This window comes from Dipodomys spectabilis, unplaced genomic scaffold (genome assembly GCF_019054845.1).
Source record: "Dipodomys spectabilis isolate Male_0828 unplaced genomic scaffold, ASM1905484v1 ptg000026l, whole genome shotgun sequence".
Taxonomy (NCBI): Eukaryota; Metazoa; Chordata; class Mammalia; order Rodentia; family Heteromyidae; genus Dipodomys; species Dipodomys spectabilis.
This window is the reverse complement of record NW_024870703.1, coordinates 13,130,876-13,155,777: the sequence shown is the minus strand read 5'-3', so window position 1 is coordinate 13,155,777 and position 24,902 is coordinate 13,130,876. Positions and strand designations below refer to the sequence as shown.

Sequence of the window (24,902 nt, the reverse complement as noted above, 5' to 3'; positions counted from 1 at the left end):
TAGCCTTTTTAAATATTTTGGTGGCATATACTTAAAACACCCTAAGTGTCTATATCCCTCCAATATCATTATCCTCTAATGATAATGATAACATTCATTTTCCTTCAAAGTTGTTTGTAAGAACAATGATGAAATGATTATAGGTTAGAAATGCTTCAAGTACCATATAGAAGCCTAAAATGAAGAAAACAATAGTTACTCAAGCTGAATATGGGGAAATATGAACTGTTTTCTCAGTAAGAACTTGTTTTTTCTTTTGCATAATACATATCAAATTATTTCCTAACCAAACAAAGGAAGATACGCTTCTCTTATTTTCAAAAATACTTAATTTTTGGGGGGGCGGGGGAAGATGGGAAGGGATGGGAAGGGGAAACAAAGGAGGAGGCTACAATGCTTGATTATAAATGAACTCATTACCTTGCTCATGTAATTGTAACCCCTCTGTACAGTATTTTCAAAATAAAACAAAAGAAAAAAATACCTAATGTTAACCTTAAAGCCATTGTGGGAAAATGCGGCAGACCAAACACTGGTCTTTTAAAACATTGGGAATGACTTACCGTAGGAATCATAGGGATCAATGTTAGGATTAGTGGTATTCCAGCTCTGGATCAGTCCGTCAGTACCACCACTGTAGCATTGCTCACCATTGCTGCTCATTACCACACAAAGCACTGGGCCTCTGCGAAGTTAAATAAATTGGGGTAAGTAAGTAAACTGCTGTTTTCAAAAATAAGTCCTATAATGGTTTGTCAAAGACACAAATGCTTAATTACTCAAATGACTTTCTATTTTTCTGCCTAAAACAATGAATAAAAATACTGTCAAATTAGTGTTCAAACCAGAGGTTATAAAATCATGGCTGTAGGCAAAATTCTACCAGTAATCTGTTTCTGTTCAGTCTCAAGCTAAGAATGATTCTTACAAATGTGTGTGTGTATGTGTGTGCAGGCACATGTGGGTGCTAAATTAGTCATGGGTCTTGAACTCAGGACCTAGACGCTGTCTTTTTTGCTCAAGACTAGAACCCAACCACTTGAGCCAGAGCTCCATTTCTGGCACTAGTTAGATAGAATCTCACAGACTTTCCTACATGAGTTGAGCTGTGATCCTCAGATATTAGCCTCCTGAGTTAGAACTAAGATTACAGGTGTGAGTCACCAGTGCCCAGTAATTCTTTCTTTCTTATTTGTTAATTTTAAGTAGTTGTAGAAAAGGTTATAATTCGATGAGTCAGGTTGCAAGTACAATGCTTCTTGGTCAATGTCACCCCTTCCTTTATTCTTTTCCATCTGTCCCTTCCCATCCATACTCTGTGTAACTTTCAAGTTTCACAGTTCATTTTTCACATAATGTACACCATCTCTATCTAACAGTGGACTGTGAGATCTTAAAGGTAAATAAAGTATATTTCTTTATATTCTTAAAGACAAAATGAAACAACCAAAGAATATACTAAACCAAAACTTAGAGAGTTCTATCCCCAAGACAGAAACCAAAACCAAATAAACAAAGCCAATTGCAAGTATCTAGCCTACAAAACCAGAAAATATTTACCAGCTGACCCTATATATAAAAGGTATTAGAATCTCCTTGTAAATCTATCTGCCTAGATATGTTTATGTCAATCATCTTTAAGAGAAAAACATTGCCAAGATTTCTAATATTTAAACCTAATTGCCTCAACTTTATTTTAAGATGTGTACATACATCATTTAGGCATCATGCAAATAAAACCTTTCAGTAAGGACCCTATTTAGTAGCAATAAACTTGTATTTAGCACAGTAATACTTGTCAATTTTTTTACATTTACAAGAAAACCAGAACTAAATACTAAAATTAAGTAATAAAAATATGTAAGCGAAATAAAAATATCCTATTAAAGATTGTTTACAATTCTGTTTTACAATGATACCAGTTTAAAATAAAAAACACAAGTCAAGTGTTCTAATCTTAGCTAACTACTTAAGAGAATGAGATTTGAGGATTGTAGTTCAAAGCCAGACCAGGCAGGAAACTCCATGAAACTCTCCTCTCCAATTAACCACTAGGAAACTGGAAGTGATAGTAAAACTACTTTGAGCAAAAAAGCTCTGGACAGCACTCAGGCTCTGAGTTCAAGTCCAATGATTGACAAAATGAATGACTGAATGAACAAATGAATAAACAAACACATACTTACTTGTGAGCCCTGAAGGTATAGATAGGCTCTACATCAAGAGAAGTACTCCTAAATAAGAAAGGAGACAAGTAACAATTCTAAATTTAACAATAAACAATACAATAATGTATGTCATAAAACTGCCTTTAGAAATATAGTCATCCTGGTAATTCTCAACTACACTATACTTAAGAAAACTTACCTAACTCCACTTACTTTTTCTGGTGTCATGGAACAAGTTCCTTATGCAGTAGTAATAATTTTGTTACAATGGTTTCAGCACTGTTACAATCTGAGTAAAAGGAGGGGCTGGGAAGGTGGCTCAGTGGTAGAGTGCTTGTCTTGCATGCATGAGGCCCTGGGTTCAATTCCTCAGCACCACATAAGCAGAAAAGCCCAGAAGTGGAGCTATGACTCTAGTGGTAGAGCGCTAGCCTTGAGTTGAAGAGCCAAGGGACAGTGCCCAGGCCAGAGTTCAGACCCCTCAACCAACCAAAAAAAAAAAGGAGAGACAACTTTTTTTTGGGGGTGGGGGGAGGGGGAGAGCCTCAGTCATGGGGCTTGAACTCTGGGCTTTGGCGCTGTCCCTGGGCTCTTCAGCTCAAGGTAAGCATCTACCACTTGAGGCACAGTGCCACTTCCAGTTTTCTGGTGGCTAATTAGAGATAAAAGTCTCACAGACTTTCCTGCCCAGGTTGGCTTTGAAAAGCGATCCTCAGATCTCAGCCTCCTAAGTAGCTAGAATTACAGGAGTGAGCCACCAGCACCCAGCTGAGAGACAATTTTATTCAGAAAAACAAGGGGTTTATAGGGATACATTTCTGACTTCAATTTCCAGTTCTGCCATTAAATTAAGTATTAACTTTAGGTAAGCTATTTAGACTTAGACAACTTCAGATTTTTTTTAAGTAAATAGAAAAATTGTTTATACATAGAGATTTAAAAAAAATCTATGAATTGGGGAAAGATATGTGCAAAAAAATGAATAAAGTTCAGATTTACAAAAAAGAAAAATGGTGAAAGTACGAAACACTCATTTGATTAAATTAATTTCTACAACCTAAAAAACAGCCCAGAAAGATTAGGGAAAAAAAAAAAAAAAACAGCCCAGGATAAAACCAAATGCAGGATAGGATTTCAACAAATGTACTTTGATTTCCTTAGCTTTCCATGAAGGTTATCCTTGATTCTGTAGAAACTGTCCTGAAAGTCAGTATTTTACTCATTACTAACAATACTACTACGGCTACTATGGATAAACTACATTACCTACTTATCATGAAAACTGGATTTAAAGTCAAGTACGTTGTATTGCAGTTATTTTGAAGCATTTATCATCTCTCCTCAAGTCATTTTCAGGCTTTAAGTCCAAAGGTTAAACATCTGTTATTTTCATGTTAAAGTATTTTTAGTAAGCTATCTCCAACAAGAAATTTGTTTCAATGTTTTTCTAAATGAGACACTTATATAGTTCTATTAATAGTTCTATTATAGTTACTATTAATGTTAGAACTGCAGCTAGTACATTGCAATTAAAAAAATTTAAAAGGTAAAAGGTATAACAAACAGAAAAAACAATCTTCTCAACTGAAAATACCTAGTCTACTTTATATATGACTCACAGAATAAATACTACTGATCTCTTTCAAACTGGACAACAGATTTATCAGTGAAAAAATTTCAATAATGTTCTCCATTTGATGGAGAACACTTTTGTTCCTCAGACTGCAGAAGAGTTCTTGATGGCAGATATTAGTTTTGAACAATGTGATCCAAGGAAGAAGAAGAGCTCCACTAAGTGTTCCATCATGTAGAATCAAGTCTACTTCAGGGACTTCTAAGAAGGTTTATACTAAATCATGTCCATTAATATTTAGAACCAATGGTTCAAGACCAGACTAGCAACTAAGTAGTACTTTTCAATTTAGAGATACTGGTTGGTATGAAATGTACCGCAGCCTAAAAAGTTAAGACCAAGACAGGTCCTTTACTGCTCCCAATCAGTCCTTTCTCTCCTCCACTCTGTACATTCAAACTTAGTGAACAATAGAGCAGAAGAAGGTGAAGATTTGGTCATTTTAAACATGCCTATTTTACTAACAGTATGAATCTTCAGTAGAAACAAGAGGCTCTCCAAACATGACAGATATCAAAAAACACTGCATGAAAAAGGACTGTAAATCAGCATTCATAAACTCTGGGGAAAATATCAGATTAAAACATTCCTTTCCTATATGTCAGTTTTTCCAACATAACATTAGACTCTAATGAAAAGAAAAACTAAATTACATGACATGGTAAAGAAGAAAGAGCTAGAAGAAACTGAACAGCAAGTAATTAAATGTATTCTTCCTGAGAAACTTAACTGAAATATCAAATAAAGTTAAAGTACAATAGTCTCACTTTTTGGCTGGAGCTGTTTTCTGCAAATTCCACATTTTCAGTGTATGATCCTCTGATGCTGTTATCAAAACAGGCTCAATGGGGTGGAAAGCAAGGGCTCGGATGCCATCAAAATGACTTCTTAATGTAAACTTAGGGTTCCAAGTCTTCCTCAGTGCATCTTTATTGTTTGCTATCTATCAATGAAACAAAACAAAGATATAGTTCATTCAGACTAGGAGAAAAACTTCTTACATTTAAAAATTAATTCTTTTTTTTTTTTTTTGCCGGTCGTGGGGCCTGAACTCTGGGCCTGGGTGTTGTCCCTCAGCTCTTCTGCTCAAGGCTAGCACTCTACCAGTTGAGCCACAGTGCCGCTTCTGGCTTTTCCTGCTTATGTGGTACTGAGGACTCAAACCCAGGGCCTCATGCATGCAAGGCAAGCACTCTACCACTGACCAACCTTCCCAGCCCCTAAACATTAATTCTTGTTGCCTTCTTACTAAACCATCACATTGTACAACTTTCAAATCAATATAATTATTAAATGTAAATAACCAAACCACAGCCAAATGTCAACAGTGGTTTTCTCTGAAGAAATACGGACTCAATATAAAAAGTATATCAAATAATTATAGAAAAATAGGCTTTCACAAATTCTAGTTTAGATCTTATATGCCTTCTAAAGATTCACTTGTTGAAGGCTTGGTCCCCAGGCTATGGAACTACTATGAGGTGGCAGAAGCTCTACAAGATGGGCCAACTGGAAAGAAAGTTAGATCACTGAGGAGTTTGCCCTTGATGGATTTATTGGGACCCTTTGTCCTTCTCTTTCTCTTTGTTTCCCAGCTGCCTAACCCTTCCTCCATCATGATAAACTTTACATAAGCCTCCAAGAAACAAATCAACTGACCAGACTGAAAACTGAAAACTGTGATGCAAAATAAATGTTCCTTCCTTGTAAGCAGTTATCACAAGAATTTTGTCACAATGATAGGAAGTGACAATGATAGGAAGTGACTAATATAACTAGGAGGGTTCCTAAGCCATGCAACTCAATCTAAACTACGGTATAGAAATGATCATTTTAAGGACTGCAGCATAGTTCAGGTGGTAAAGCATCTGCCTAACCAGTGCAAGGTCCTGATTACTTGTTTCCTCCATCCCCAGGGGGGAAAAAAGTTACTTTGGATAAGGAGTTGAAAAATTAAGTAATCTTTACATTTACGTTAACATTTTAAAACATGGTCATTTTTTTTAACGTTCTAATTTGGGCTAAATTTTCTTCATCAAACTAAAAATCAGGTTTATAAATTGGAAATAGAAAATGTTAGAGGAAACAATCAGATAGTAAAAAATATACATGTGAGCCGGGCGCCATTGGCTCACGCCTGTAATCCTAGCTACTCAGGAGGCTGAGATCTGAGGATCATAGTTCAAAGCCAGCTCGGGCAGAAAAGTCTGTGAGACTCCTATCTCCAATAAACCACTAGAAAAACCAGAAGTGGCGCTGTGGCTCAAGCAGTAGAGCACTCGCCTTGAGCTGAAGAGCACAGAAATAGCACCCAAGCCCAGAGTTCAAGCCCCATGACTGACAAAAAATAAAAAATAAAAAAATATATATATATATATTTAGATAGATAGATAGATAGATAGATAGATACATGTGGGTAAAAGAAACACATCATTATGTCCTTTATCTTCATAGTAACTCCCAACAACTGAGGGAAAAAAGCACTATTTTTTTTTATTCCAAATAACAGGAAAACTGAAGTAGTAGCTGGCATTTATTTATATTAGCACTATATATGATTTCTTCACATTCAAAAAGTAAACTCATACTAGACTTAAAAAAAACTTGGGCAAGCCGGGTGCTGGTGGCTCACGCCTGTAATCCTAGCTACTCAGGAGGCTGAGATCTGAGGATCGCGGTTCAAAGCCAGCCCGGGCAGGAGAGACCGTGAAACTCCTATCTCCAATAAACCACCAGAAAACTGGAAGTGGCGCTGTAGCTCAAGTGGTAGAGCGCTCGCCTTGAGCTGAAGAGCTGAGGGACAGCACCCAGGCCCAGAGTTCAAGCCCCACGACCAACAAAAAAAAAAAAAAAACTTGGGCAAGTATTGCTAACACATTAAGAAAATGAGCAGTGTTAACAATAGGTGCTATTTTGAGAATTATCTGTTATTTTGAACATTACTAACCAGGCAAAAAACTATAATTTTAATCATTAGGTTATTTAAAATAATTTATCTTCTTATTCATCTTTGCAAAGTGTGTAATCAAAGCTGAAACAAGGTCTATACTTGTAAAGATTTTACCACAACCATATTTTTCTATAAATCCAACTTTTTATTTTCAAAAACTAAGGAAAAACATAACAAACAAAACTACCACTTACATCGTAAGCTAGTGAGTCTGCTTCATTGGCCACTGTAAGGCCTGCTAATTCTCCAAGTCCTAGTTCACTTTCAAGGGCTTCATCTGCTCCCATAATGAAAGACTTCCCAGAAGAAGGAGGAAATGTCAGTGCTTCAACTGAAGGAAGAAGATAAACATTGAGAACTTTTTAAAATTGGATTATAAAAAATGAATGGATTATGCTTAAGGATTATGCTTCTCTGAAAATGGTGTTCTAAAGCAGAATTGTACAATGACATTTTCAGTGGAGGTGATGTGGATACTTTTTCCAAATGTGATAGCTGAGCTCACTGGCTTACTGAATTTACTATTCAGACTAGAAAATTTCTTTGCCAATTACCTAGAAATCCTAGGAATAAAATACTTTTTTCATTTAAAAAAAAGAACTTTTTAAAATTATCAACAACTAGTTTCATTTTTTTAATCAAAGGTCTTTGTAATGTATATATGTAACTATTTAAAATGTTTTAAAATATGTAAAAGTCAATGAACAGAAAACCTTGAATAATTTTCTTTTCCTATCTTATCCACAACTAAAGGCATTTCATATAATCAGAAAAGTAAAGCTTGAACCAAATCTAATACTGGCTTTCCCTTTTCATTACACAGAAAACAAAGTAAGTTCCCCCATTTGATATTTTATACTAATTATCCAAATCACTGTTATCAATCACTTAATATTTCAAACAACTAATTCTCAACACTGCTGGAGTCAATCAAAATTAATCGATTTTATAACCTGGAAGACTAAAGAAATTTTAAAATAAAAATGTTTATAATTTTAAGATGTGCCTGAGGCAAAATTAATTTGTAGTGTCAAAAGTCAGGCCATTATCTTGCCCATGTAATTGTAACCCCTCTGTACAGTATTTTCACAATAAAAAATTAAAAAAAAAAAGTCAGGCCCAGCTAGTACTGGTGGCTCATGCCTGTAAATCTAGCTACTCAGGAGGCTGAGATGTGAGGATTGCTTTTCAAAGCCCAGACAAAGAAGCCTGTGAGACTCTGATCTCCAATTAATCACCAAAAAGCCAGAAGTGGAGCTGTGGCTCAAGTATAAGAGCACTAGTCTTGAGTACAAAAACTCAAGGATGGTATCCAAGCCTCAAGTTTAAGCCCCAGAACGAGCACAGAAAATTTAAAAATAAAAAGTCAAGTCTCATCTGAGAGGCATGGAGGAGACAGTGATCCAAAGGTAATACAAGCTCAACTCCTAGGGCCTTGATAATGTTCTACTTCTTAACCTGAGGTAGTAGCACAGATGGCTGATAATTCTGAATTTATTATAATTAATTGAATTGTTCCCTTATTATTTCAGTACTTTTTTGTGGGTATACTTTATTTAAAAATGTTATGTCAGAGGGTATATTTCATGTGTGTCTGTGTCAATGTCACATACTAAGATGGAACTCAAGAGCCTCACAAGTTAGGCAAGTACTCCACTTAAATTAGTAGCTCAATTCTCTGAAGATTTTAGATCTATTTAACACTTTTATGGTTTCCTGTTAACAGTGCTTCAAGACATAGCCTTACTTTGTGATAAATTTGAATATTCTGTTTTTTTAACTAAGAATACACAATGTAATCCTTTCAATAACTATTATAGAAGAATCAGTTAAGGGCTGGGAAGGTGGCTCAGTGGTAGAGAGCTTGCCTTGCAGGCATGAGGCCCTGGGTTTGATTCCTCAGCACCACATAAGCAAAAAGAAAAAAGCCAGAAGTGGCGCTGTGGCTCAAGTGGTAGAGCGCTAGCCTTGAGCTGAAGAGCTGAGGGACAGCGCCCAGGCCCAGAGTTCAAGCCCCATGACTGGACCCCCCCCCCCAAAAAAAAAAGAATCAGTTAAAAGTAAAATGCCAAATTATGATATACTTTAATATACTTTAACTCTTTTTGGGGGGGGGCAGGGGGGAGTCGGTCATGGGGCTTGAACTCTGGGCTTGGGCGCTGTTCCTGCGCTCTTCAGCTCAAGGAGAGAGTTCTACCGCTTGAGCCACAGCGCCACTTCCTATACTTTAACTCTTTAAAATTTTAAGCGAAAATTTATTCTGACAATCAGACATGTTCTTGGAGTTGGTTTCTAGAGGTAATTACTTTATTGATGACAAACACTTCTGAGAAAGAAAAATTATCTTTTTTCTCCGAAGTTAAACAAGTCAACTGTATTAACAGATTAACAAGATTTTTTTCTTGGTGTTACAGTCAATCATATCTAATACTAAATATTTGTTGATTAAATTAAATAATTATTTTTAATAGTAGAGACAGAAACTCTACTTAAAAATCCTTGTCAGAATAAAACAGAATAAAAATTAAGACCATTGGGAGGGGGGAGGGCTGGGAAGGGATGTGAAGGGTAAACCAAAGGAGGAGGCTGCAATGCTTGGTAAGAAATGTACGCATTATCCTGCCCATGTAATTGTAACCCCTCTGTACAGTATGTTCACAAATAAAATAAAATTAAATTAAAAAAAAAATTAAGACCATTACCAAGTCACTTTATAATACAGCAGCAATAATAAAAATAGGTTTTGCCTAAATGCTATGTGATATCTCGGGGTTACAAAAAGCTCTAAATATTTATTAATATACAGTAGAAATTGTTTAATTTAGAAAATAACTCTCAGGCCAAATTTACAAAGAAACTACTATTTTGAGAGTAGGAAGCTAGGTCTTAAGACAAGAGTTTGTTTATTTTGTTTTCATTTCAAACAATCAACTGTGAACTAAAACAACTTTAAACAAATACCAAGGTTTCTGACCATACACACTGTATGGGCTAGTTTTAACCAATGCTCCAGAAATTGCAAAGTAAAACTAAAAACAAAGAAGGTAACAACAATATCCTCATACCCCCATGGATAGTCAGCAGATGTCTGAAGAGAGGAGCAACAATGGGCATTATGCTCTGAGTATCTTGTTCTCTAAAGGCCCCAAACTTAAGACTATAGCTCACATTTCTAGTTATGTAACTATACCTCTTAAATATAACATTACCTTCTGAATAAAAATCAAGTGATAAACAATGGAATTCTATGCCTCCATCAGAAAGAATGACATTGCCCCATTTGTTAGGAAATGGAAAGGCTTGGAAAAAATTATATTAAGTGAAGTAAGCCAGGCCCAAAGAAACATAGGTCCCATGGTTTCCCTTATTTGCAATATCTAGTATAGGTATGAGTCAAGCGGAAAAAGTCAGATAATGTGATGTTAGGAAAACAAAACCTCAAATATGTATTTTAATGTTTTTGTTTCTTTCATACATGTGTTTCTAATGCATTTATAAGATTATTTCTTTGTTGCTTTGTGTGTCCCTCCCCCACAGTGTAACCCCTGCTTTCACTATATTTGATGTCAGTATAACATGTGGAGGAGACGGGGACAAACAAGTCGTTTAAGGATTCAGGTGGACCTGTTGCAACAATGAGAAGTTCAAAATGTCATGTCAAAACCAGCTTTACAATGTCGGTGGGGGGGGGGGGGGGGTATGATTGGGTGGGAGGGAGGGGGGAGGCTGGGAAGGGAGGTGAAGGGTAAACAAAGGAGGAGGATGCAATGCTTGGTAAGAAATGTATGCATTATCCTGCCCATGTAATTGTAACCCCTCTGTACAGTATGTTCTCAAATAAAATAAAATAAAATTAAAAAAAAAAAAATCAAGTGATAAAACTATAGAACATACGTAGGCTTTTTTCTGCAAGTGGAGAAGACCAAGAAGTATGTCACAAAATTAAATATATAACTTATTTCATCTTCTTATTCTCATTTTCTCTCTCTCATCCTTTCTTTCCCCTTCCCTCTTGATCTCTCCCTCTCTGTGATGATGAAGAGTAAATCCAAGCCTTGCACATGACAAATGCTCTACCACTGAGCTACATATCACTACCTCTGAGAAAACTGTATTTGTGTGTGTGTGTGTGTGTGTGTGTGTGTGTATTTATATAACAAAAGAGTTACCATAAAAAGCTGTAAACAACTACTGAATAACAATATTCAAAAGGGATTGGTGTCATCTCAAGGATAATATTTAATATTAAGAGTTGTAAGTTTAAAAGTTATTATTTTCTGGCTGGAATGTGGCTTAATGGTAGAGTGCTTACCTAGCATGCATGAAGCCCTGGGTAGTACCCTCAGTACCACATACATAGAAAAAGCTGGAAGTGGTGCTGTGGCTCAACAAAAAAATTATTATTTTCTTCTGTGCTAGTTCTGAGGCTTGAACTCAGGGCCTCAGCACTGTCTTTGAGCTTTTTTTGTTCAAGGTTAGCACTCTACCACTTGAGCCACAGCTCCACTTCTGGCTCTTTGGTAGTTAATTGGTGATAAAGAGTCTCACAGGCTTTCCTGCCCAGGCTGACTTCAAACTCCAATGCTCAGATCTCAGCCACATGAGTAGCTGGGATTACAGGTGTGAGATACTGCCTTAAAAATCATTTTAACTATAAAACTGAATTATTATATAAGAAAAGTACATATATACTTATATATAAAAAGTATCTATGTAAGTATATATAAAAAGGCATGTTGACAAGGAAACACAAGAAGCTGAAGATGTGACTCAACTGTTAGGTGAATTGCAGCCATACACACTTTTTATCACTAATAAATAGCTTAAATAAAATGTTTGTGTTGAATCTCAAGGTAAACATTTATTACTTATTTTTGTTCTTAATTTTCTCAGCAGCTGAATGTTATTTGCACAGGAATTACAGGGTATTCTAAACCAAAATGTAAGAATTAGTTTTAAAGTTTATGAAAGTTTATGAAGTTGTAAAGATGAAGTGGGAATTAATCTAACTGAATACAAAAAAGCCTACATTTAGAGAATACTTATGTACATCTAATATTTTCAGAGTAAAATTCTATGACAGGAGAGTCCTTTATAGTAATAACTGAGTTTACAGCTTTGTGTTTCAGTACTTTCTGTGTTCCAGAGTATCTTAAATATGTACCTTCATCTGCCCTACTGATTTCATGTTCAGGTAGCCTGGAGCTGCTGGGTCTGGAAGGTGAACCCACAGACGGCTGCAATGAAGGAAGTTCATCAACATCTCTCAAATTAGCAAGCATATCTTGTAGTTTTGACCTATTGGGTCCTAGCCAAAAAAAAGGGGGACAGGGAGAGGAAACAAAAGAAGAAACAGAATTATGTACTAAATCATAATTGTGACATCAACCTTATTTCACATCTATCAACATTTATCTTTAAAAACATCCTAGATTTATCAATAAGAATTACTTTAAGTTTTTAAATTCTAAAAGTTTATTATTTCTTGAAAAGAAATGTATTTTAGATATATTTTTATAAATTAAGCCAATGGAATCATTATTTGAATGAAAAAGAACATTTATATACAAGTTGGACCAATTAAAAGTCATTAATAGTCTATAATCAATGATACGGACTCTAAATGAAGACAGACACCTCAGATTGTGAACTATGAATTAAAGCAGTAACACCCGTTTGTTTAAATTAAATTTCATTCACTGTCTTACATCCTGAAGCTATGGTACCCAAGGTGAAATCTCATGCCCTACTAATTACTTACCTGAGCTTTGATTCTTCATTCTCCCACATCCCTGTTTTGACTGTTTTATATAGGATAGAGGCTGAAACAGATCTTCGGTAGTTTTTCCTGTTATAAGTTTAATTAAGAATGGGAAAATCTTACCCATAGTCCATTATGGTTTTTTTTCCCCTATACCAGCAAAGATACAACTATTTCTAAGCAATTTTAACTAATACCTAAAATTGTATTTTAAGATAGTTTGATCAGAGTACACAATTTGACTGGAAAAAATATATATACTACATCAATTTAAAAGACTCAAATTCTTCTATTAAGTCCAACTAAAAATACATTATGGTAGTTTATAAATTAATGCTTCATTAAGTCCATTCAAAGTTTTGGGGTTTTTTTAATCATAAATCTTCACTTGTTTCTTACACTGCTACTTAGCAAAGTAACAGGTAAAAGGTAAAAATGATTTAAAAAAAAATCTGCTGAACTTCAGTCTACATTCCCTCCACCTGAGATATTCAAATCTCTTTCCACCCCAGAATTTTTTATTTACTTTACTAAACACACACACACACACACACACACACACACAAAAAGAGCCAGATTCTAATTCTCAGATTCGGGAAATGCAATTGCTTCTATTGGTAGGAATACTGTTCCAGTCAAATGGTGCAATTTTAGATCTTAAGTGATACCTTGACACTTGACAAGACCTGAATCATCTATGTGAGAGTAGATGAATTCTATGTAAGTCTTGGCTAGGTTTCCAATCAAAATATGTTCACATTTCGAGATATCCATTCTTATACCATAATGACTTAAATGTATTAACTGTTAAGCTAATCTAGAAATTATTTCTCAAATATGACATAAACAGTTTTCTTCAAAATTTCAGTTTAACTGCTTGGTCAAGGCTCCAAAAGTCATGACAATTCATGTCACAGGACATCTATGAAGATTAAATTTTTATCAGTATATTTGATAAAAAGTATGAAATGTTCTTGTTTTAATAGTAATCTTTTCATTCTGATTTAATTTATATTGAGATAGTACTAAATGATATGTCTCAGTAGGTAATTGTTGATACTGTACTACTAATGATAATGAATTTTTTTAAACATCAATAAATTCTAAGTATTCAAAATAAAGTTCTAAATGTTTTCAAGTTACTACCACACTGTAAAAAATGTCATACCTGAACTAGTTGATACAATTTAAAAATAGAGTGATAAAGCATATCCCTCTGGTTTTTTTCAGGTTATAAATACATTTTTCACTAAGTTAATACTTTAATCTCACCTTATACTGCCCTTTATATCACAATGGATGAAATTTCTATTACCATAAAGGGGAGGCCGATTAACAATGAGGGTGGGAATATGAGAAGGTTCTTTAGCCTTGTTCTCCTAAATAAATGTTGAAGATTGTTTTTAGAGATGTTTTGAAAGAGTTAGTATTTCCACTTTACATATTTAACTAGGTCTATTGTTAAACCTTTCATTTGCATAATGAATTATATGATTCACAGGGCTGGAACTTTCATTTTAGCTCGTTTTTGATAAAGCAAATATATTATTGGAAAGAAAAAAAAGGTAACTAGTAAAATTGCTATGAATTAAATTGGCCAAAGTTTTTAAATTACAAAAAGACTTTATGCTTTTGATTCTGTGCCCTGTATAGCATATAGTGGTTGTGAGCAAATGAACTGTGTATTGTGAACATGAAGCATTCAGGGGTAGAAATTTTGTATCCAAAATCTTAAAGTATAAGCAATATCTTTGCTGGTTTGTCAGAAGATCAAGTTAGATGAGATTTATAAACTGCCATTAGGAATAAATATCATTGTAATTCGGCATATACGCTTTTGAATATCAACTTATCACTATTTAAATATATAGTTTAATACTCTCATAAGGCTCTAAATTTGTTATTATTCCATACTCATATATGGTTTTTTGTTAACTTCATAATCAAATGGCTAACCATTTAATTTCAACCCCTGAGAGTAGGTGAAAGGAAAGAGGTCAGGAGCAGAAATGAAAAAGAGTAAGTAGTTTTAGGAAAACATTGAAAAAAAAACTTAGGAGATGTAAAAAGAGGCAAGATTTATGATTTACAGATACAATGTTTTCCACTTACTCTTCACCCCTTTTTTCCCCTTTCTCTCCTTTTTGTATTGTTCCTTGAGTTTGGTAATTACTCCCTGGTCCACATTCCAGGCTTCAGGCATGAGACATTGGTCTTCCTTTTCTAAACAGAGTAAAACAAATGAAATAGCCTTTTTCAATAAGATATCAAATACTCTAAAAGTCAATATGTCTGATAGACACCATTTTCTCTACAGCATTATTTACTTAGCCACAGAAATATAACCACTGAGAAGTAATCATCAGTTCAATCCCTAATCAAAAATAAATTTCCTCTGAAAGAGATATGTGAAAAAAATCAAGAAATTTAAGCAACTCTCCAAATACCTTATACTCAAGAACCTCTCATTATTATTCATTATATTTTATGATTTCTTTCATGAATAGAATCTCACAAAATACACTTCATATTTATTTTTGTGCTAAAGAGAAAAGACTTATTCAGAGATAATACAAACTCATCTGTAATGATCTTTCTATTTCAACACTTTTGATTTTGGCATGTGTTCACTGACATACTCTTTATTTTACTGACTTTAAAAATAGCACTTTGAAACCAGGCACAGGTGGCTCACACCTATCATCTTAGCTACTCAGGAGGCTGAGATCTGAGGATCACGGTTCAAAGCCAGCCCAGGCAGGAAAGTCCATGAGACTCTTATCTTCAATAAACCACTAGAAAACCGGAAGTGGCACTGTGGCTCAAGCGTTCCCCTTGAGCTGAAGAGCGTAGGGACAGTGCCCAAGCACAGAGTTCAAGCCCCATGACTGACAAAAAAAGTAAATAAAAATACTAAAAATAGCAATTTGTAAGGTCAAAAATTAAAACTGATGTTAGTCTATAAATTCTCAAAATAAGAAACAGAGCTTCTAGTAAAAAAGATACTCAATACTATTTCAGAAAAAGTTAAACAGTAAATATAAGCTTGATCTCTTACACTTACTATAAAATAATTGTGCTCAATAATACCATGGAAGTGTCAGCTCAAAACTCTAGTCTGAATTCAAGACCTGCATATCATTCTGCTCACTCTACTGTCCACTAGAAAGTCAAACAGACATTGCAAACTGAACATACAAACTCCCAGTTTCCTCCTCATCCAATCTGTTTCCATGGGGTTCTGTACTTCATGTAATAGTCATTCTATACTTCTATCTACTTAGATCAAAAACCTTTCTTTTCCATTCCACAGTGAATATTTCAGAAAATACTGTTTTCTCCATGTTCAAATACATCTAGAATGTGAATTTTCAACAGATCACTTCACTTCTTTGACCACTGGGATCTCTTAATACTGCAATAGCCGAGTACCAGTGGCTCACGCCTGTAATCCTAGCTACTTAGGAGGCGGAGATCTGAGGATCACAGTTCAAAGCCAACCCCAGGCAGGAAAGGCCATGAAACTCTTATCTCCAATAAACCACCAGAAAAATGGAAGTGGCACTTTAACCCAAGTGGTAGAGTGCTAGCCTTGAGCTGAAGAGCTGAGGTACAGCACTCAGGCCCAGAGGTTCAAGCCCCATGACCAACAAAGAAAGAAAGAGAAAGAGAGAAAGAGAAAGCGAGAGAGAAAGGGAGAGAGAAAGAAGGAGAGAGGGAGAGAGGGAGAGAGAGAGAGGGAGAGAGGGGGAGAGAGGGAGAGAGAGAGAGAGAAACAAAGAAAGAAAAGAAAGGAAGAAAGAAAGAAAGACTGCAATAATTATTTCCTCTCCTTCAAGGTGGTTATCAGTGGTTCTCTGGGTAACCTATTCTCAGTATAGTAGTCAGAGTGTTGCTTTAAAAATCAGCTCAAAAGGGTAAACAAAGGAGGAGGCTGCAATGCTTGATAAGAAATGTACACATTATCCTGCCCATGTAATTGTAACCCCTCTGTACAGTATGTTCACAAAAAAATAAAATAAAATAATAAATAAAAAATAAATAAAATAAAATAAAAATCAGCTCAAATCCCTCTCAAGGTTCTCCATCTCACCAATAATTGACATGGCCTTACATAATGTGGCCACTGATTATTATGAGCCCCCTGGAAATCACTGTGCTCCAACTACTGTGGCTTGCTTGAATTCCTTAGCCATTCCAGGACTATTATTATCTTCGTATCTACTCTGACTTTCTTCCTTCTAAATACTTCTACCTGGCCAACTTCCTTATCAATTTAAAGTCTTTTGCTCAAATGCTACCCTCTTAATGGAGTTTACCATGGCATCCCTGTTCTTATTACCACCCCCAATTTGAGCTCTCCTTATTTCCCTTACTCTGTTCTTTTGCTCTTTTCATAGCATTTATCACCCACTGCTATCCTGTATCATTTACTAGGTCTATTGATCATTGTCTAGGTCCTCTTAGTTGATTGTAGGCATTACAGAAGTAAGAATTTATCTGGAAGATCTGGCACATATAAAACACCCGATCAAACAATATTTGTTAAGTGAATATTGAGATTATCTGAAATTAGAACAAAAACTTTTCTGTGGATTTTTTTTTCTGGCACCAAGTTTTAAAACTCAGGGTCTCATATGTGCTCCTTCAGCTGGTGCTCTACTACTTGACCCTTAAACAGGTGAAACTAGAGGTGAAGAAGCCTCCACTTCTATTCACTCATGAACAGATAGACCTAAGTACACTACAAAAGAATATGACAATTCAAACATGTTTTCACCAGTTACCTCATACAATATTGGGTTAAACTGTATACACATGCATCATGTAATATACTGGACAGTGACTCACACAATGAAATGAAAGAAGTTATACAAGGGAAATTATAGCTGTTTTGGTAGGAAAAAAAAAGTCCCAAATAACTGTAATGAGACTGGCAATGAAAGAGGGTCAGTTATCATCTATGTAGATATGTGATTCTCAGAGAAACACCTTAACTGTGATATAGCTGAAGCTATTCCTATAATGTGGAATTGTTGCCTAAAATATCTAGGTAACTTGATAAATAAGTTCAGTAGAGAATAATAAAAAGCAATTTCACTAAACTTCAAAACTTTGTTCTCTTGAAGCAAGTGTATTTTTCTATTTAATTATCATAAATAATTCTTCACGTTTTTGTCACAAAAAAGGAATAAATAGCAATAGTATCAAGACAGAATCCCTTAAGTAAGAAATTAAAGGGTTAAACAGTAAATTTACATGATTTAAGAAAAAATAAAGACAGATGAAAAATCTAGTATGTGACATGGTTCTAATTGTCAATATTATCACAGTACCACAATATCCATTTACAATGATTCTGTGACAAATGAACCAGCCAGCTAGCCTAGAAACATTTGCAAATGAGTTGAAAGAACAGTAAAAAGTCAGCTGAGTTTCCTTTCTCTCATGAGGAGTTCCAATAAATGCAAAATAATAGTGATTTGTATTGGTGACCTACTTAACAGCTCAATAGGAAAAGTCACCATAAGATTCCATAAGTGCTTCTAGTATAATAATAGATTTTGGGTAAGAAGAGTTCAAATCTACCTTGAATACAAAAGAAGAAAAGTAATTCCTATATAATCCACTTTTCTCAGATCATGTGCTATTGGGATTAATCATAGTATACAGAGAAAGAACATTTTTTCTTGGAGGTGATCATAATGATATTCATTGTTAAGAGTGTTTCAGGTAGAAAAAAAGAATACAAATACACATACATGTATACATAAATTCTGTTTACTAAAAATATTTCTCTTGAACTTACCTGATAGTCTTCTTGTCAGCCACTTAGGTTGGTTAAACAAGTGTGAAAGAGGGAAAATTGAGCAAAATTTTTAATATAAGAGAAGGAAAAGGTATCATCTGTATGTGTGTGTGTCAGTACTGGGTCTTGAACTCAGATCCTAGTGCTCTAGTTCAGCTTTTTTACTCATGGCTGTGGTTCTACCACCTGAACCATACCTCTAGTTTCAGATTTTTGATGGTTATTTGGAGATGAAGAGTGTCTCAGGTTTCTCTGTCTTAGCTGGGTTCAAACAAAGATCCTCAGATCTCAGCCTCTGGAATAGCTAGAATTATAGGTAAGAGCCACTGGCTTTTCTTTTTGGCTTAGAATGCTTTTGTATACCCTCGAGATAGGATGTGTTACGTTGTTTTGTTTGTTTGGTGCCAGTCCTGGGGCTCAAACTCAGAACCTGGTCCCTATCCCTGAACTATTCTGCTCAAGGCTAGCACTCTACCACTAGAGCCACAGCTCCACTTCTTTTTTTGAAAGTTAATTGGAAACAAGAGTCTTAGGCTTTACTGCTAGGGTTGGCTTCAAACCATGATCCTCAGATCTCAGTCTTCTGAGTAGCTAGGATTACGGACATGAACCACCTGTGCCCAGGCAGACAGAATATAACTTAAAAATTAGGGCTTATAGGGATAAGTGATGCTTTTGTTTTAGTAATGCAGTCAAATTCTTGAAGTCATACCGAAATCAATATTTAAAGTAGCTGTTTGAAGAAAAGCAAATGAAAAATGTTTATAATGTCATGTATCAACATTTAAATAATGATTTAATAATTTTATATGATGTTTACAGCTACTTTTATCCTTATAAACGAAATATTAACTCAGAAACATCCATTTCAAATAAGAAGCCATTGGCTCATCTTTTAACACTGAAAGAACACTGAAGTTCTTTCAACCACTAGTTACATTATATTCTCTCAAAAAATACCTATTCAAGGCTGGGAAGGTGGCTCAGTGGTAGAGCGCTTGCCTTGTATGCATGAGGCCCTGGGTTCGATTCCTCAGCACCACATAAGCAGAAAAGGCCAGAAGTGGCACTGTGGCTCAAGTGGTAGAGCGCTAGCCTTGAGCTGAAGAGCTGAGGCCCAGAGTTCAGGCCCTATAACTGGCAAAAAAAAAAAAAAAAAAACACCTATTCAAGTATCAGAATTTCCCTTTTTCTTGGTCTCTCTCTTGAACACACACACACACACACACACACACACACACACACACACACACACACAGTAAATGAATTTCCAAACTACTATAATAATAATCTATGGTATAGAAGTTTCTCCAAAATATTTAACTCGTTAGAAGTTAAAATATTAGCTTCATTTAAACAGAAACAAAAAATTCCTAATTAATGCCCATCTAAGCTGGCAAAATGAGCAACTATGAATTTCTAACCTACTTCTTTGTGCACAAAAGATATTGGAGATGAAATGTCATCTTCAAAATCCTCTCTTACTTTCTCATATTGAAGTTTCCACAAAAGTCTAGGTTTGCAAGTGCTACTGTTTAAGTACAAAACATAACATTCTGTACTCCAATTCAAATTTGTTTCCACATTATATAGCACATATAAATAGGTATATGTAACTAGTTATACAATCTTCCTTAAACAAAAACACACCCCATGAACAAAAAAGGAGTGAAATTTTCATGGGATGGTCACTGTTTCAATATTATAGTTCTTCAAGGCATTGCTCTCCTGGTAAATCATTGACTTCTTTTGTTTACTTAGGCATCTAGTTGAATCCAGTTCTTCCTTACCCCAGTCTGTTCCATCACCTGCACTTCTAGATTCATTGTCTCCTTCCTCTGATGTAACCAAGAAGTCAAACTCCTTTAGAGCTTCTTTTGTATCTCGATCTTCACTGGTATCAGGCAATGCTTTTTTCCTAACAATCTAATGAAAAAATAAATTTAAACATTAGAATATTTTTTTATTTTTTTGCCAATCCTGGGCTTGAACTCAGGGCCTGGGGCACTGTCCCTAAGCTTCTTTGTGCTCAAGACTAGTGCTCTAATACTTGAGTCATGGCACTACTTCTGGCTTTTTAATCGGAGATCAGAGTCTTCACTGTCGGGGCTGGCTTCGAGCTGTGATCCTCAGATCTCAGCCTCCTGAGTAACTAGGATTACAGGCATGAGCCACCAGCATCCAGCTGATAAACTATGTAATTCTGTAAAAAATACACAGATCATTTAAAAAGATATATATTATACATTTTAAAACAATAGTTTAAACTTTGTTCAATGGCTCATTTTACATAAAGGATAGATATCATTGGAGTATAAGATATGTACTTAAATTATAGATAAATTAACATGTCCCTAATACACGGTATTATGAACAACAATCAGATATTATATTTCTTGGATGCTATCTGTGCAGTTTGCAAACATTCTAATCTAGCCCCCAATAACAAGTTTAATAAAATATTACAAGAATTTTTCAAAATATAATCCTGATAACTTTGGGGGGGCAGTACTAGGGTTTGACTTTAGGACTTCATTCCTGCGAGGCAGGTATTACTGTACCAATTTAGCCACATCATCAATCCTATGAATAATAACTTTAATTCTCTTACCCCAACACAAACACCAAATCACAAAAACTACAAACTCAGAAATACTTCTTAAGAATCACAAGATATTCTCAGGTTCCCATTATTATTTCTACTGTTCTAATTTTGTATCACCTTCTCCAATAGCAGTTTATTTTAGTTTTTGAGACTGGGTCTTGCTTTGAATCCCAGGTTGGCCTCAAACTTGAGATGTTCCTGCCTAAGCTTTTAAAGTGCCAACTTGTAGTATATTAGATCTTTATATATTTACTTTGTCCTCAAAAAAAAAAAACCTGATCTTTCAAAGTAATATATCCTAGATTTAATACCAACTATGGTAAAGATTATTATCTTATTTTAATATGTTTATAGAGAAATGTTTAGCATTACAAATCCAGAGCTAAAAATTTTTTTGATGATTTTTGAGATCAATATGTTTGTGCTCTTGATAAATTATCTTCCTTTGTGGTCACATGAACCAATATGAGCCCAAAGAAAGTAGAATAAGTAGTTTAGAGCTTCTTTCAAAATCTTAATTTCTCCAGACTTTAGTTTTGTTACTTCATGTAAAACAGAAATAGCATGACCTGACTATACTTTTTCCTGGAACTTTTTGAGTGTTTAAAATGAAACATACTAAAGTTAAACACTCTAGAAAGTACTTAAAGGTTTAGCCCTAAATAAAAAGACTCTAAGAAATAACACTTGACTTGATGGCCCTGTTTTCATGCTCACATCAGGTATCACTTTTCAACTGCAGCTCTTTTCATCAAAGATGAAACACAGCCTCAGAAATCCTCCACAGTTCAGGAAGCCACTACTAATGGGACAGAGCTAACATTACAGACTCAACCTGTCTTAACTATTCATAAGGATACACAAAAACTGAACAGGAGAAATCAAGGATTATTTAATGATGCTATATTTGGTTTACTAATTTTGGAGTATTTTTCTAAAATTAAGAAATACTTCTATGCTTAAAGTACTTCCCAGTCTAAAATCTAGCAACTAAACAAGCAAACAAACAAGAAACAACAAGATTAGTATGGCAGGTTATAAACAGAAAGCTCTTATTAGATGGGTTGTCTTCTGCAAGTACTCACAAACCCATGCTGATCATTTCTTCCAATTTTCCCTGGAAACCAGACCAAAGAAATGCTTGCTTTTTTTTTTTCTTTTCAGGTCCTGGAGCTTGAACTCAGGGCCTGGGCACTATCCCTGAGCTTCTTTTGCTCAAGGCTAGCACTCTACCACTTGAGCCAGAGCACCACTTCTGGCTTTTTATATGGTACTGAGGAACTGAACCCAGGGCCTTGTGCATATGAGACAAGCACTCTACACAGCCCAAGAAATGCTTCTGAAGAGTTATATCAACAGGCCACATACAAATCTCATCTATACATACACTGCCACCTCCACTTTCCTTTATCCTAGAGACTTGATCCCCTTTGATCTTTGACTCAGATAGGCTGCCAGTTGTAATTTAGAGGAGCCATCACTAATATTTTATAAACAGAGAATTGTTTGCATTGTCTGACAAAAAAGGCAGGGAAAATCCAGTGCTCGCTAAAAGAGCACTTAACAAAAGACACAACATACATTTACGGATCTGATTATGTAAAAAAAAAACAAAAAAAAAACCCTAAATGACGATGAATTAGAAAAATTAAGTGGTTAGAAATGTAGGCTATTCTTAGAAATTTCTAGTCAAAGCATTCAAAATAGTTTTAATATGTTTAATAGTTAAACTGATAATACTTAAATTGATATAATCAGTAAAGAAAATTACATCATCATAATTAGTGTTTTTTACCACTAGGCTACAAAGAATTCTGATAAGAAAATATCATCTCAGTGCAATCACCCCACAGAAACTATAATGACTCGCAATTTTCAGGTGACTAGGATAGAGAAAAAGTACTCTGGACCTTTAGGCGTTTTTTTTTTTTTTTTGCCACTGTAAATGAAGGCATATGCCAGTACTACTTGTCTGGATCAGAAAAGTTTTGAGTGAGTGCTTAAAGTTCATGTAATAATCATGGCAGAGCTGTTATCAGTATTACAGTATTACTAATTAGTGATCTTGAAAAACAGCAATTTGGCAGTAATAATTTAAGAGTCTTTAATGGATCCTCGGAAGAAGAGGACATAAGAAAACAGAAATTGCACTTAGAAACTACTGGTTTCTAAGCTGGTGGCTCACACCTATAATCTCTGCAAGTCAGGAGGCTGGTAGTTCCAAGTAATAACCTTGGGCAGGAAAATACATGAGACTCTTATCTTCAATTAACTACCAAAACAAAAACATGTAGTATATATTTCTCATTTTAACCTAAGAAATGAAATAAGTCAGGTATAGTAAAGCAAACAGGCATATTCATATCAATCAAATATATATCTTTAAATGTGTCTTTAAATAGTCTACTGCATTACAGTCCATAGTATAACACTGTCCCAAAACTACTAACAAATTGTCCAATCCTAAAAGACAACTGAAAAGAGTATCATTGTCTTTCCAAAGAGGATTGAGTGATCAGTTACAATAAAAACTACCACGAAAGTGCTTGTTTCTGACACATAGGATGTTGAGGACACTGAACAGGGTCAGGAACCATCAGGAAAAGGGAATAGGGTATTCTGTGTGGGCCACTGTTCATCATTTCTACCTCTAGAAATGAGGCTATCATGGCACATATGTCCACTAAACTTACTTTCATATATAGTATTTTTTGTATCACAAAATCTTCAGGGGATGTGTATTTATTATAATCCTCATTTTACAAAGTATAAAAACAGCCTTACCCATTAAGAAGCACTATTAGTGGCAGTTTCAAATCTTTTAACCCTAGGTCTAGTCTGCTTCATATTACTTTACTTTTTTCCTTCTTATTCTTAAATAAATATGAAAGAAAACAACAAACATTTCCTAAATAAAACAAAGCATGTCCTAACTTCTTACTTTAAAAAAAAAAAAGAGAGAAGAGGAATAAGAAGAAGAGAGCCAGACCAGGCAAGGAAGCCTGTTAGACTCTTATCTCCAATCAACCCCCACAGAAAACCAGAAGTGGCACTATGGCTCAAAGTGGTTGAGCAAAAAATCTCAGGGACAGCACCCAGGCTCTGAGTTCAAGCCCCACAACCAACACAACACCAAAAAAGAAGGAAGGAAGGAAGGAAGGAAGGGAGGGAGGGAGGGAGGGAGGGAGGGAGGGAGGGAGGGTTCAGACACACAGAGAGAGACAGAGAGAGGGAGGAAAAGAAGGAGGAAAAGAGAGAGGAAAAAAAGAAAAGAAACAGAAGAAGGAAAAAAGAGGAAAAGTAGAAAACACAAGAGTTATGAAGGGAAAAGAAGGAAGAAATAGACACTCAGAGACATTTCTTATTCCATGACTTTCCCTGTCATGAGAAAAATCAATAAACATAATGATCTAAACAAAAATACAGAAATATCCTAAACAATTTTAGAGAAATTTAATGGAAGAGTTCTGAAAATCTACAGAACTTGTGTATCAAAGCAACTCTGAATACAAGAGAGAAAAACAGCATAAATCTGAGCTGATCTTAGTTGCTGTAGGCACTATCATATGTCCGACAGTTCAATTATCTTACCACAATCAAAAAAACTGCAGTTATAAGATACATTTATCATATTCACCAGCACTACTGAAATGCTAGCATGATTAATGAATTAATAAAAAATCAAAGTATAGTATTTTATGACAAAGGTGAAATATTAAATATTCTTGAATTTGAAATCAGTGCTAAAAATTCTTCCCCATTCCCTCAACTTCATGAAAAAAAAAGTTAAGGTCTGGAAATATTTATGCCATCTGAGTTATCTAACTCACCGTTGAAGTATCAATGACACTTTTATCTCTTCCCTCATCATCATCTTCATCTTCATCACTGAAATCTGCAGCTGCATTTTCAAGGAATTTGAAATTATCCAGCACGGAGGCAGAATCTGTTAACTCGGATTTTCTGGTTTAAAACA

At 35.1% G+C, this 24,902-nt stretch overlaps 1 protein-coding gene across 2 annotated transcripts in view; it reads right to left on the bottom strand.

Annotated features, from left to right (window-relative positions):
• The window catches only part of Strn (striatin), a 109,433-nt gene that overhangs the window by 18,480 nt on the left and 66,051 nt on the right, over positions 1-24,902 (bottom strand). The window contains exons 6-14 of one of the 2 annotated variants that reach the window (XM_042675479.1): positions 24,757-24,889; positions 20,112-20,247; positions 14,625-14,735; positions 12,513-12,599; positions 11,916-12,059; positions 6,946-7,082; positions 4,569-4,744; positions 2,187-2,234; positions 564-685 (exon numbers count right to left, since the gene is read on the bottom strand). In XM_042675479.1, the coding sequence (XP_042531413.1) occupies positions 564-685; positions 2,187-2,234; positions 4,569-4,744; positions 6,946-7,082; positions 11,916-12,059; positions 12,513-12,599; positions 14,625-14,735; positions 20,112-20,247; positions 24,757-24,889 (1,094 nt within the window). The remainder of the gene's footprint in view (positions 1-563; positions 686-2,186; positions 2,235-4,568; positions 4,745-6,945; positions 7,083-11,915; positions 12,060-12,512; positions 12,600-14,624; positions 14,736-20,111; positions 20,248-24,756; positions 24,890-24,902) is intronic. The other variant, XM_042675480.1, reaches the window with a different exon arrangement.